The sequence below is a fragment of the Rhinoraja longicauda genome, unplaced genomic scaffold, assembly GCF_053455715.1.
Source record: "Rhinoraja longicauda isolate Sanriku21f unplaced genomic scaffold, sRhiLon1.1 Scf000423, whole genome shotgun sequence".
In the NCBI taxonomy this organism is placed as follows: domain Eukaryota; kingdom Metazoa; phylum Chordata; class Chondrichthyes; order Rajiformes; family Arhynchobatidae; genus Rhinoraja; species Rhinoraja longicauda.
Genome location: NW_027601640.1, coordinates 59,465 through 73,478, shown reverse-complemented (window position 1 = coordinate 73,478; position 14,014 = coordinate 59,465). Strand labels below are relative to the sequence as shown.

At 40.1% G+C, this 14,014-nt stretch overlaps 1 protein-coding gene across 1 annotated transcript; it reads left to right on the top strand.

Moving 5' to 3' along the window:
* Positions 1-401: 401 nt before the first annotated feature.
* LOC144590951 (stearoyl-CoA desaturase 5-like) lies at positions 402-12,982 on the top strand. The gene is made up of 3 exons (XM_078395321.1): positions 402-619; positions 8,783-9,015; positions 12,394-12,982. The coding sequence occupies exons 1-3, from the start codon at positions 402-404 to the stop codon at positions 12,582-12,584; spliced, it is 642 nt and encodes a 213-aa protein (XP_078251447.1). The 3' UTR covers positions 12,585-12,982.
* The last annotated feature ends 1,032 nt before the right edge of the window (positions 12,983-14,014 follow it).

The following is a 14,014-nucleotide window of genomic DNA, read 5'->3' as shown; positions in this document are numbered from 1 at the left end:
CACTCTCAGCCGCTCCACATTTTTTAGCACATAAGAACAAAGGCAATTGGGTATCCCAGATATACTAGCTTGGCCTTGCTTTCAGGTGGTACAAGGAACAAAATTACTCTGGCTATGAATTACAAAGTGACTGACCCACAGTTAACTTGGCCAGATAGAAAGTGTTTGATGTGTAGAGCTATGAATCTCGCCAGCTTGACACTTGGCCCAGAAGGAATTTAATCATTTTATTATTAATGAGAATGCTGAGTATTTTTGATGATCTTTTACAATGTGAGATCCTGAATCCTCGTTTGAATTGGATGCAGGGTTTTCTTAGAATTGCACTGCATTTGTAAGATGATCTGGAGCAGAGATACAGGATTCTTCAGAAATGGCTGAGTCTATGTTAATCTGTTGTCATGTCTCCTCAGAACGACATCTACGAGTGGTCTCGGGATCACCGGGTGCATCACAAATACTCTGAGTCGAATGCTGACCCTCACAACGCCACCCGAGGGTTCTTCTTTTCCCATATCGGTTGGTTGTTTATTCGTAAACACCCGGATGTGACGGAGAAAGGAAAGAAGCTGGATGTCAGTGATCTCCTTGCTGACCCTGTTGTTCTGTTCCAGAGAAAGTAAGCACTGCGAAGTGAGAGAAAACATCAGGAATATAATGCAATACTTGTTACTGGTATTGTCAAGTGCTGAGGTTTTCTCTTTTGAAAAAATCATTTTATTCACGTCCAAAATATAACCAGGTTTTTGGATTATTTGAAGCTGGGGTGTCAAAGTATTTCCTTGTGCTTCCCTCTGAAGTGGTGAGCGTATGTTATTAATGGTAGGCTTTCCAGTATTCCTAATTCAACAGCAACGAGCAAATTGTATTACAAACATATTTTAATAAGCATATTTTTGGTTGGTTGGTACTCATGCCAATGCTTTCACTTTATCGTAGAAGGTCTGAGCAATTTGCAACTTTGCTCATGAATACACTCAGTCATTACCATTCCCTAAGTCGGACAAGGATGGATGTGATTGTATCTTTCCCGACAACTGATATGATGTGACCAGGCTTATGAGCTACTGTAATTTACACATGTTTCCATATAAATGAGGCTGACATTTTTACATCCTGCTACATTTCATAGAAACATAGAAAAATAGGTGCAGGAGTAGGCCATTGAGCCCTTTGAGCCAGCACCGCCATTCAATATGATCACGGCTGATCATCCAAAATCAGTAAAAAATAAAAAATAAAAATAAAAAATAAAAATAAAAAGTTCCTGCTTTTCCCCCATATTCCTTAATTCCTTTAGTCCCAATAGCTAAATCTAACTCTCTCTTGAAAACATCCAGTGAATTTGGCCTCCACTGCCTTCTGTGGCAGAGAATTCCACAGATTCACAACTCTCAGGGTGAAGAAGTTTTTCCTCATCTCAGTCCTAAATGGCTGACCCCTTATTCTTAAACTGTGACCCCTGGTTCTGGATTCCCCCAACTTCCTGCATATAGCCTTTCCAATCCTTTAACAGGCATGTGAATTTCCGCATTTAAAAAATCTATTTTCCGCGCTTTTTGCATGATTTCCGCGTTTTTCACTCTGCCAAATAAATGGAGAAATCGGATCGAAAAAAAGACCGATTTAGGCGCTCCAAGAAATCCCCCCGCACGCCCTGGAAGTCTCCCCGAAAATATGGCACCTTGGCTGGGCAAGGCAGCCAATCTTGACCTCATCGGGATTTCCATGGCCAATTTGTCAATTTGGCAGCTAGAGGTCGATAGGGGTTCCGCGAGAAATCCCCCGCGCCCTGGAAGTCTCCCCGGAAATGTGGCACCTAGGCTGGGCAAGGCAACCAATCTCAACCTCATCGGGACTTCCATGGCCGATCGGTGGGTTGAATTTGCAACCTGCGGCCGGGGGTCTGGAACTGCTGCCCAGCTGGAGCCAGCAAATCTATCCCCATAGCCGACGTCCTTGGCCTGCTGGATAAACCAGCAAAGCTCTGGAACCAAGAGTGCCAGAAAATCAATGATGGAACTGTAATGAGTAAATATTAAATTTAAGTGCAAGATTATATAACTAAATTAATTAAGACGGGGTTAAAATTTAAAACCCAGCAGAAAAGCCAATTACCATCTTTTTGGGCTGATTATCAATTAATGTGCAAATTTACTTAAATGTTATTAGTATACAGTGACATATTCACATTATTTTGTAATGTCTGTTTTTACTTTGAATTGCACTAAAAGAGGCTTGAAACAGGTAATTTTGTGTGTAAATTTTCAAAAATATTCAAATTTTTTGACCCCCGTTGTACGCCTCGCGCAAGTGCTCGGCTCTTTGCCTCTTTTTTTTTTTACCTCACTCACATGCATGTTTAAGAATTTTATATGTTTCTGTAAGATTCCCTCTCATCCTTCTAAATTCCTGTGAATACAAGCCCAGACCACCCATTCTTTCATCATATGTCAATCCCAGCATCCCGGAAATTAACCTGGTGAACCTTCGCTGCACTCCCTCAATAGCAATAATGTCCTTCCTCAAATTAGGAGACCAAAATTGCACAGAATACTCCAGGTGCAGTCTCACCAGGGCCCTGTACAACTGCATTAGGACCACCTTGCTCCTATACTCAAATCCTCTCGCAATGAAGGCCAACATGACATTAGCTTTCTTCACTGCCTGCTGTACCTGCATGCTTACTTTCAGTGACCGATGTACAAGCACTCTCAGGTCTCATTGCATCTCTCCTTTTCGGAATCTGACACCATTCAGATAATAATCTGCCTTCCTGTTCTTGCCACCAAAGTGGATAACCTCACATCTATCCACATTATACTGCATCTGCCATGCATCTGCCCACTCACCCAACCTATCCAAGTCACCCTGCAGCCTCATAGCATCCTCCTCGCAGCTCACACTGCCAGCTTTGTGTCATCTGCAAACTTGGAGATGTCACATTTAATTCCCTCGTCTAAATCGTTAATATAGAAACATAGAAAATAGGTGCAGGAGGAGGCCATTTGGCCTTTCGAGCCAGCACCGCCATTCATTTTGATCATGGCTGATCATCTACAATCAATAACCTGTGCCTGCCTTCTCCCCATATCCCTTGATTCCACTAGCCCCAAGAACTCTGTCTAACTCTCTTTTAAATTCAACCAGTAAATTGGCCTCCACTGCCTTCTGCAGCAGGGAATTCCACAAATTTACAACACTTTGAGTTTAAAAGTTTTTTCTCATCTCAGTTTTAAATGGCCTCCCCTTTATTCTTAGACTGTGTCCCCTGGTCCTGGGTTCCCACCACATTGGGAAAATGTTTTCTGCATCTAGCTTATCCAGTCCTTTTATAATTTTATATGTTTCTAGAAGATCCCCTCATCCATCTAAATTCCAGTGAAGACAAACCCAGTCTTTTCAATCTTTCCTCATATGACACTCCCGCCATCCCGTGGATTAACCTTGTGAACCTACGCTGCACTCCCTCCATAGCAATGATGTCCTTCTTCAAATTAGGAGACCAAAACTGCACACAATATTCCAGATGTGGTCGCAACAGGGCCCTGTACAAATGCAGAAGGACCTCTTCACTCCTCTACTCAAATCCTCTCGTTATGACGGGCAACATGCCATTAGCGTTCTTCACTGCCTGCTGCACCTGCATGCTTACTTTCAGTGACTGGTGTACAAGGACACCCAGGTCTTGTTGCACTTCCTTTTTTCCTAATCTGACACCATTCATATAGTAATCTGCCTCCTTGTTCTTGCCGCCAGTGGATAATCTCACATTTATCTACATTATACTGCATCTGCCGTGCATCTGTCTACTCATTCAACCTATCCAAGTCACCCTGCAACCTCCTTACATCCTCTTCGCAGTTCACAATGCCACCCAACTTTGTGTCATCTGCAAATTTGCTAGTGTTACTTTTAATTCCATTATCTAAATCATTAATATATATGGTAAATAGTTGCGGCGCCAGCACTGAGCCTTGCGGCACTCCACTCGCCGCTGCCTGCCATTCTGACAGGGACTCGTTTATTCCTACTCTTCATTTCCTGTCTGCCAACCAATTCTCTATCCATGTCAATACCCTACCCCCAATACCAAGTGCTCTAATTTTGCCCACAAATCTCCTGTGTGGGACCTTATCAAAGGCTTTCTGAAAGTCCAGATACACTACAACCACTGGCTCTCCTTCATCCATTTTACTTGTCACATCCTCAAAAAATTCCAGAAGATTAGTCAAGCAGGATTTTCCCTTCATAAATCCATGCTGACTTGGACCAATCCTTTTACTGCTACCCAAATGCGCCATTATTACTTCTTTAATAATTGACTCCAGCATCTTCCCCATCTCCGATGTCAGGCTAACGGGTCTATAATTCCCTGTTTTCTCTCTCGCTCCTTTCTTGAAAAGTGGGATAACATTAGGTACCCGCCAATTCACAGGAACTGATCCTGAATCTATAGAACATTGGAAAATGATTACTAATGCGTCCACGATTTCTAGAGCCACCTTCTTCAGTACTCTGGGATGCAGACCATCAGGCGCTGGGAATTTATCTGCCTTCAGTCCCAACAGTTTACCTAACACTATTTCCTGACTATTGTGGATTCCCTTCAGTTCCTCTATCCCACTAGATCCTCGGTCCCCTAGTATTTCTGGGGAGATTGTTTGTGTCTTTCTTAGTGAAGACAGAACCAAGGTACTCGTTTAACTGTTCTGCAATTTCCTTGTTTTCCATTATAAATTCACCTGTCTGATTATAAGGGACCTACATTTGTCTTCACTAATCTTTTCCTTTTTACATATCTAAAGCTTTTAGAGTCAGCTTTTATATTCCCTGCAAGCTTTCTTTCGTGCTCTTTTTCCCCTCTCTTAATTAACCCCTTTGTCCTCTGAGTTCTAAATTTCTCCCAGTCCTCTGGTTTGCTGCTTCCTCTGGCCAATTTATACGCCTCTTCCTTGGATTTAACACAATCCTTGATTTCCCTTGTTAGCCACAGTTGAGCTGCCTTCACTGTTTTATTTTTTTGCCAGACAGGGATGAACAATTTTTGGAGTTCATCCTTGCGTTCTTTAAATCTTTGCCATTGCATCTCCACTGTCAACCCTGTAAGTATAAATTTGCCAGTCTATCCTAGCCAATTCCGTCATACCTTCAAAGTCTCCTTTCTTTAATTTCAGGTCCCTAGTCTCTGAATTAACTGTGTCACTTTGCATGTACTTTGCTGTGTACTTCCTTTCTACAGAATCATACTTCAAGTCCATTTTTAATCAAACGTCCGTGTCAACCTTGCACTTGTCTTTTTTAAAGTAACTCGCCAACTGCTGAACATTTTGCAAATCTACCCAAAGAGCTAGACCTTGCCAGTTTAGTTTAGAGACACAACATGGAAATAGACCCTTAGGCCCACCGAGTCCATACCGACCGTCAATCACCTGTTCACACACTAGTGCTACACACACCCTACACAGTAGGGTCAATGACCAGAGGCCATACAACATACAAACTTGCACATCGTTTTGATATGTGAGGAAACCAGAACATCTGAAAGAAATCCACACGGGTCACGGGGAGAATGTGCAAACTCCACTCAGACGAGGCCTGAGATCAAGATCAAAACCAGGTCTCTGGCACTGCTTGGCAGCAGTTGTACCAGCTGCGCCACCGTACCATCCAGTTATTAGTGAAGAAAATATAACGTAGTTTCATCATGTCCAAATTATTTCCCATTTAAAAAAAAATCTCAATGGACATTGAATCATTTTACCTAAAGTAGCAAATCCCAAAAGATGCAGATGTAAGTAACATTACTTAACATAGACCTCACCTTATATTTATTTCCTTTGTCTTTTGAGGCTGATCTTGCCTCATAAATATGGAAAGGAGTGATGACCTAAATTGCTTATGATCCGATGTTTCAAAATGCAAAGACATTCATATGACGTGCAGCAAAAATTCTATCAAGGTGCACATGCATTTTTAATTAACATTTTTCAAGTAAGTTGGTTACTTCGCCCAGTAAGTTCCATTTGACGTATATCCAAAGACTTCCAATCTATCTTATTTCATAGATTCCCTTCTGTCGTTACTTTTCACAATTCTTAGCTTGGATATAAAAAGTTCCTCCAACTGACTTTGTGCTGCATTGGAATATGGTGTTAAATATGTAATGCTAATGACGTATTAACTGAAACTACAGAGCCGAGAAGGAAGCTGTAAATGTATCAAAAGTTCACCTTCAAGCTCTCCGATGGTCTGGAATACGCTTTACCATGCATGGTTACAGTTGTGCAATCCAGGAGACTCCAGTTTCAAATCTCAATCTGTTCTTGGTCAGGATTGTACATTGGGATTTCAGAATTGGCTTTCGTGTCCTTGACTTAGCAAAAAGAAATACAATCATCCAAGATCTCAGCTGCCAAGTGTTATCTGGTGACTGTCCACTAAGATGTGGATATCTGCCAAAGATATGAATGAATTTGGATATGATGGTTCCTATGATTTAAGCAGCCCTCACAGTATTCGTCTTCACAGGAATAAACTGGCATTTTCACTGATTATTTAATTCCACAAATGTTCAAAAGCAACCTTTATAACCTATGTGATTTATTTTTTTAATTCATTGGTTTCGTCTCTTGTAGCTTTGTTGTACATTGTTAAGGTGTGGTAAGCAATTGAGTGGTGCCAGACGGGTGACGTGAAATATAATGGTGAAATACTGGTGATGCTAAGATGTACATACATGGAACATTCCAGATTTGGTTTCTTGTCTTTGCCAAAATATTTATTCCAGATCAGAATTCGGCATGCCTCAACATTAAAAGGCAAGAATCAATCCTTCTGCTGTCCCGTGATTTCTCCAGCTGGATATAAATGAACTTGGACATAATTTAAAGTCTGAGCAACTATCATTAGGGTTGTAGGGTCAAAGTCCGACAAAGTTAATACTTTCATAGCAGAAGCAGTGAGGGGAATAATAGGCATGGGGGAACATATGCCAGAAAATTTCATGTGTGTAAGCGTGTGACAATAGACAATAGGTGCAGGAGTAGGCCATTCGGCCCTTCGAGCCAGCACCGCCATTGTATGTGATCATGGCTGATCATTCACAATCAGTACCCCGTTCCTGCCTTCTCCCCATACCCCCTGACTCTGCTATCTTTAAGAGCTCTATCTAGCTCTCTCTTGAAAGCATCCAGAGAATTACTCCACTGCCTTCTGAGGCAGAGAATTCCACTGATTCACATCTCTCTGACTGAAAAGGTTTTTCCTCATCTCTGTTCTAAATGGCCTACCCCTTATTCTTAAACTGTGGAACCTGGTTCTGGACTCCCCAGCATTGGAAACATGTTTCCTGCCTCTAATGTGTCCAATCCCTTAATAATCTTATATGTTTCAATAAGATCCCCTCTCATCCTTCTAAATTCCAGCTTATACAAGCCTAGTCGCTCCAGTCTTTCAACATGCGTGTCGTCATGAGAAAAATCCTCCATGATATCTATTCTGTTCTATACATTGTAGAACATAATCCATAGGAAAAGTTATAATTCATTATGATATAAATAAATCAACATAGTTCAGATAACAAAATTCCATTAATTTACAGGAGGTGGTTGTTTTGGCTATAACATTTGCACTGGTGTCGGCCACTCAACTATAGGTTTTTGGAGGTATTGGAAGCTTGGGGTATGATATGAAATAGCTGTTATTGAAATGTGTGCTATTTATAGGTCCGCCTAATTTTATTTTTCGCCTCACTTCACTAAAAAGTAAAGTCTAACAGGATATGCCGTGGACTGCAAATATGATAATATTGTTCAAAAGTTTAAATTGTCCAATCTATTTCAATCTTGCGACATTGTTCGTTCTCCTTCCTCTCAGATCCAGCATATTATCTGCTTCTTCACTGAATCCCATTGAGTTTCCTGTTTGACCTCATTAACTCTTTGCAACTTTGTTTGGTACCATTTTATGAAAGAAGTTAGTCTGAAATTTTTGTTAGTAGCCTCAGTAATGCTGGTGCAGAAACCTGCCTATTTGGGGTTTCCACTAAAGTTGTGATATTCAGCTTTGAAAACCAACAAGGAAATTTGTGGGATTACTGCTTGAATTACACTATTTATGTGGGTTTTTCAACTCTTGAGCCCCTGCTGACTGGCTCATTATAACATCAGATAAACGAAGGTACTTTTGTGTGATCTTAAAATACCTATCAAAAGCACAGAGGGTATACATGGTATGGAGTTATCTAGTATTTATCGTAATGCGCTCTGTTGAATTTTGTCCTGTTAAATCATATTCTTGGTGATGTAGAGTAAAAAAACTACTGTGTAGGAAGGAACTGCAGATGCTGGTTTAAATCAAAGATAGATACAAAATGCTAGAATAACTCAGCGGGACAGGCAGCATCTCTGGAGAGAAGGAATGGGTAACGTTTCGGGTTGAGACCCTTCTTCAGACTGAAAGTCATGGGAAAGGGCCCATGACTTTCAGTCTGAAGAAGGGTCTCGACCAGAAACATCGGCCATTCCTTCTCTCCAGGCATGCTGCCTGTCCCGCTGAGTTACTCCAGCATTTTGTGTGAAAAAAAACTATTCCTTGTAGATACTCCTCAGATACCAGCCATTTTGTTTTAGATTCAAACATAAAGGCTCTTTATCGCCAGCTATTTTATGAAATTCAACTGCAAATGTTTGTTTTCCTCTTGGATAGAAATACAAATTGTCCTGCTTTTTATGAGGCCTGTGCGAATAATTATGTAAATAAACTTTGTTCTCTTTTGTAGGTATTACAAGACCTCGGTTTTAATCATGTGTTTCTTAATGCCAACTTTTATCCCCTGGTACTTCTGGGGGGAGAGTCTCTGGAATTCCTACTTCCTGGCTTCCATCCTTCGGTACACCGTTTCACTGAATGTCACATGGCTGGTGAACAGCGCTGCTCACATGTATGGAAACAGACCCTATGACAAGCACATCAATCCAAGAGAAAACGGATTTGTTACTTTTGGAGCACTCGGTGAGTAGGAAACCAATCCAAGTCAGTTGTGTTCAGTTTAACAACAGGATAGAACATCTACCGCATTGATCCAGGTATCTGGAATTTTTTTGTAACGTTATTTAACTATGACCTCCCCCTGCCTCTTATGCCTCCTAAAGTAATTAACTCTGATTCTGAGCTCCACTCTGCTGGCAGGGCCCCAACTACAGCAGCAGAGGTTGTAAAAGTCAAACACTTGAAGTGGTGATGAATCAATATCAAGTGATCTGACCTGATTTGTAACTCAAATTTGGACATATTAGAATAGATTTATTTTCATCACCTGTTCCCTCAAGCCAACAAGCTCTTCTGACACCTGCACGCTGACTTGCATAGAACATCTTCATCAACAATGTTTATTTCCATGCTGGCTGATGTTAAGCATACCTGTGCAGCATACGAGGTCTCCACGTTCAACCGGTATCTCAGCAGAGAAAGACCAGAGCTACAATACAATTTGAAACTTTCGCATAAGCAGATTGTTTCAAGAGACACCCACACTTTAATTCCTTCAATATCCATTGACATTATGTGGCAATGAATTCCACAGATTCACCACCCTCTGACTAAAGAAATTCCTCCTCATCTCCTTCCTCAAGAAACATCCTTTTATTCTGAGGCTTTGGTCCTCGACTCTCTCGATAGTGGAAACATCCTCTCCACATCCACTCTATCCAAGCCTTTCCCCATTGGGTAAGTTTCAATGAGGTTCCCCCTCAACCCTCTAAACTCCAGCGAGTACAGGCCCAGCGCCGTCAGTCACGCTCATCATATGTTAACCCTCTCTTTCCTGGGATCATTCTCGTAATCCACCTCTGGACCATCATCTTCTTCAGATATGAAGCCCAAAATTGCTCTCAGTACTCCAAATGCATCATTACATTCCTATTTTTGTATTCTAGTCCTCTTGAAATAAATGCTAGCATTGCATTTGCCGTCCTTACTACTGATTTGACTTGCAAATTAACTTTTTGGGAATCCTGCACCAACACTCCCAAGTCAGTTTGCGCCTCTGATTTCTGAATTCTCTCGCCTTTTCGAAAATAGTAAACATCCAAGCCATGGTTTCTAAGAACCTATCAATTCTTAGATTCAACTATACCTGATATCTTTCTCTTTAGTGAATACTTATCTACACCATTTCTTTTTGATCTTTCTACACAAACTGACAATGTTCGCTGCAATGTTATGACATTCTCCTTTTCTAGTAAAGTGTTTCATTTTCTCAGTTTGACTTTTTAAATTACCTCCTTCAATCCCCATAGCTTTACTGTAATTTGCATATTTATATTCATTATGATGGTGCTAATGTGACCTCATCTTGGATTTTAATGGGTTTCTAATCTCCTTACCTAACTAGCAGCCTGAAATTGCTGGTATTGAACTTTGTAATAAAATACATTTGATTTTCAAAACAATATTTTAATGTAGTTAGAGCATTAATTTGACTTTCAGCCTTAACCACTCAATCCCACCCCAATCCCACAAAATTTGGTGCCTTGGTGTACCACACTTGCTTCTTATGAGTTGCCTTGTTGTGCCCATATCAGTTGAAACATAAACAAACACCAGGTAGTGATATCTGTTAAACTGTTATTCTCTGCAACCACAGCTTCTGCCCGGCTGAGAAGTCCAAAGGCACAGTTGCACCGGACGTTTGAGCATCTATTTGCTATTCTTATGGCTGTGTCTGAATTTCAGCAGAGTGTGTATGCAACCCAGGCACAGTAGAAAACTCTGTAGCACCCAGCGCCTGAATCAGTGATATCTTGACACAGAGGTTCTTTATAGTTCAGAGTGCCATTTCTGATAGCCCCATTTCAAAATAGAAACTAAGCAAAAATTATGTGCTTGTTTTGTGGTTTTCCCCATTCGAGGCCAAGAATAAGGAAGTTGGATAGCTGCAAACCTAGCCACCCCATCTTTACTTAAGTTCAAACCCAAATAGATTGTCACCTCTTAGAATGATAAAATAACATCAAACAAGTCATTTATGCTGTCATGCTCATGTACAAGATTAGTTGCTCTCTCTCCTCTCAAAGTCCCCTCATCTGCCGGCTGTGTTCAGCATGCTTGACCAGGCCATCCTCCTCCTATGCCTCAGCACCATTGTCCTGCTGATTAGTGACCACATTTGTCTTCCATTCTTGTCTATCCAGTCAAAGCCAGAAAATTGTCTCGAAAAGCTTCCCCTCTTACTGCCAGGCTGATAGATTTAGATCTGTCCTTGGTTCCTTCCAGCTTCCATTCATCCTTAACAGGAGATTGCTCTGTCAAGTTCTGTGAGTAGGCTGGCAGTACCTAATTTTCTTTCACTACAGCCTCTTTTGATCCCTCATTGCCATACATTGGGCATCTTGCACTGGATAAGAAGACATTTCCTCTAAATGTTGAAAAGACCAAATACTTGTCTTTAGTTAAGTTTCCAAGCTGCTGACCATTCCAATGCTCTGGCCATTCAAACATCTTGCCCTCTGTAGCAGGTCATCTAAAACTATGCTGCCCTATCGTGCACCAAGTCACACTCATCCACTTGCTCATGCTGACTGCCGCACATTTGCTCCTGGTCAATAATCATTCACAAACTTATTTTGAAAACCTTTTAGCCTCCCTACCAATATTGTATCATCCAGATCTTTGACCTTCAGAGATAAGTGCTTTTCAAATTTTCATCTTGTGAACATTTCGGACGTTAATTATTTTACTATTGGTAGAAATGTCTCTTATTTTGCTCACACCCCACACTCTGGAGTTCCCATCCTAAGTTGCTTACTCTGTTCTTTTAAGGCATTCCTTAAACCTACCTCTTCACTGAGGTTTTGCCCATGTGTCCTTATGTGACTCTGTAACAAACTCTTCTATGGAGTGTCTTGGGAGTTTTTCTGCGTTAAAGGTGTTCTATTGTTGTTCTGTACTCATTACAGTATACTTTGTCAGAAGCTTTTACTGCAGATGTATTTGGGTGATGTGAGATGTTTTTGATGATACTTGCAGTGCCGCAATAACAAAGTGGCGACATTTTGCATTTTGTTTCAAATTGTAAATCACAATGTATTCAGAATTGATTTTGTATGTAATCTATGAATAACTGAACTAGGCACCATTGCCTGATTAATAATTACCCATGTTACGGATTTAATATAAAAGGATTAAAATATGCAGAAACTGTTCAATTGTACTGATAAATATGAAAAGGAATTATGGACTATGAGGAAAAAGATGGGCCAGAGGAATGATAAAACCAGATTAAAATGTGATGGCAAATTAGGCACAGAAGCAGCCCATGTTACAGCCCTGGAAACATTTTCAGATAATATTTTAGATTAATAATAAACTTACTGTATTTGCTACATACAGGAGAAGGATTCCACAACTTCCACCACACGTTTCCATTCGACTACTCAACGAGTGAATTTGGGTTGCGGCTGAACCCAACAACGTGCTTTATCGATTTCATGAGTTGGCTTGGTTTGGCAAGTGATCGAAAACAAGCCTCAAAGCAAATGATTGAAGCACGCAAATTGAGGACTGGTGAGGAAAGTGCTTGAAAAGAAACAAGTCTCAAAATTCCAAGCAGTTTTCGTATGCTTAAATTTGTTGTTATTTTGACTTGGAAATGTAGTCATTGCATTTCAAGCTTGTGAAAAATGATAGTGCATTTTGCTTTATGGCCTGTTCAATTTTTTCTCAATTTAACTCCTTCCTGTCCCTGAGTATGTCAACTATATTCTACCAACTGCATTAAGCCCTGCTTAGTCTGCCATCAGTGGTCTTGTGTATTAAGTGGCAGAACTATCCTATACATTGTCTAATCAATAAACTGTATGTCAATCAAGTTTGCATCAGTAAACTATCAGTATAATGGATTCATGAAACAGGCTTGTGAAATGTTTCCTACTCTAGCAAGCTAAAGCAATGCTCTTGCAATAAAATCAACTTTAATGTTTTGGGCTTGAAGTGATTTAAGCTTACAAGATTTTGTTTTAATGTTCATGCTGGTGATGTTGATATTTTGTATTTTAGTTTATTTGAAACTGTAAACTTTGTAATAGGAAGTAGTTATTGAGAAGAAAAAGAGTGGTCTTGGTATTATGATGTCCCAGTGTAAGTGATTGTAAACAATTTTTGTCTAATTTGAAACGAGTTTTATTTAATTCTGGTATGGTGATGAATTGGAAAACTGTCCTTTTTAGATATCTGTGTGATGAGGAGATTTTAGAGGTACAAATAGGAATCTTTTTCTAAAGTTCATCAGATGTGGTACTTATTGTGTTTTGGGAAGATTATATTAATAGCTTTTAATCTTTTTTGAAACCAAACCATGCAACAATTATATGGTTTGCATTTTAATTTGAGGATATTAACTTTGTGCTTGAGGTTTTAGGGTTTCCATACGGAGTTGGATCTCTTGCATGTAGAGACATATGAATTGGGCAGGAAAATACTTTGCTCAGTGGTAAGGAATTAACACAGAAGTGACAAACTACAGGATATATGAGAAACATTCCAAAAGAATTGAGTTCATGTTTCTAGAACTCTTCTGACTTAAAATTAAACCTTTTGGCTCCATTATCATTTGTTGCTTATATATTAAATTTTAGAAAATTGAAAATCAAAATAATTACAAGCCCAAGACAAGGCCTGTCTGGGTGTGCCTGATGTTGCTTTCTGAAAACCCCCAGAAAAAATTAAGAGACACTCGCATACAAAAATGACATTTAATCGGTGCAAATAAGAACTAACTTCTGAAACTACTATTTAAAAACTATTGAAAGGGAACTGCAGTGATTTTGTTACCAGTGAGCTAGCTGCTTTTCAGGTGTGTGTGTGTGTGTGCATGCACGTGTGTACATGCGTGAGAGAGACATGGAGATTGAGAAAAGGAAGAGATACAGGGAGGAAGAGATGTGTGTAGTTATGTGGAGTAAGACAAGTCACACTTTATAACAACCTGGCAAATATCCATTTGTCCCTTTTC

Bases quoted from the DNA above. Each gene is read 5' to 3' on its own strand.
- LOC144590951 (XM_078395321.1), top strand. From the start codon at position 402: ATGTCTCCTCAGAACGACATCTACGAGTGGTCTCGGGATCACCGGGTG. The intron at 620-8,782 runs GTAAGCACTGCG...TCTCTTTTGTAG, and splicing joins GTTGTTCTGTTCCAGAGAAA to GTATTACAAGACCTCGGTTT. The intron at 9,016-12,393 runs GTGAGTAGGAAA...TGCTACATACAG, and splicing joins TGTTACTTTTGGAGCACTCG to GAGAAGGATTCCACAACTTC.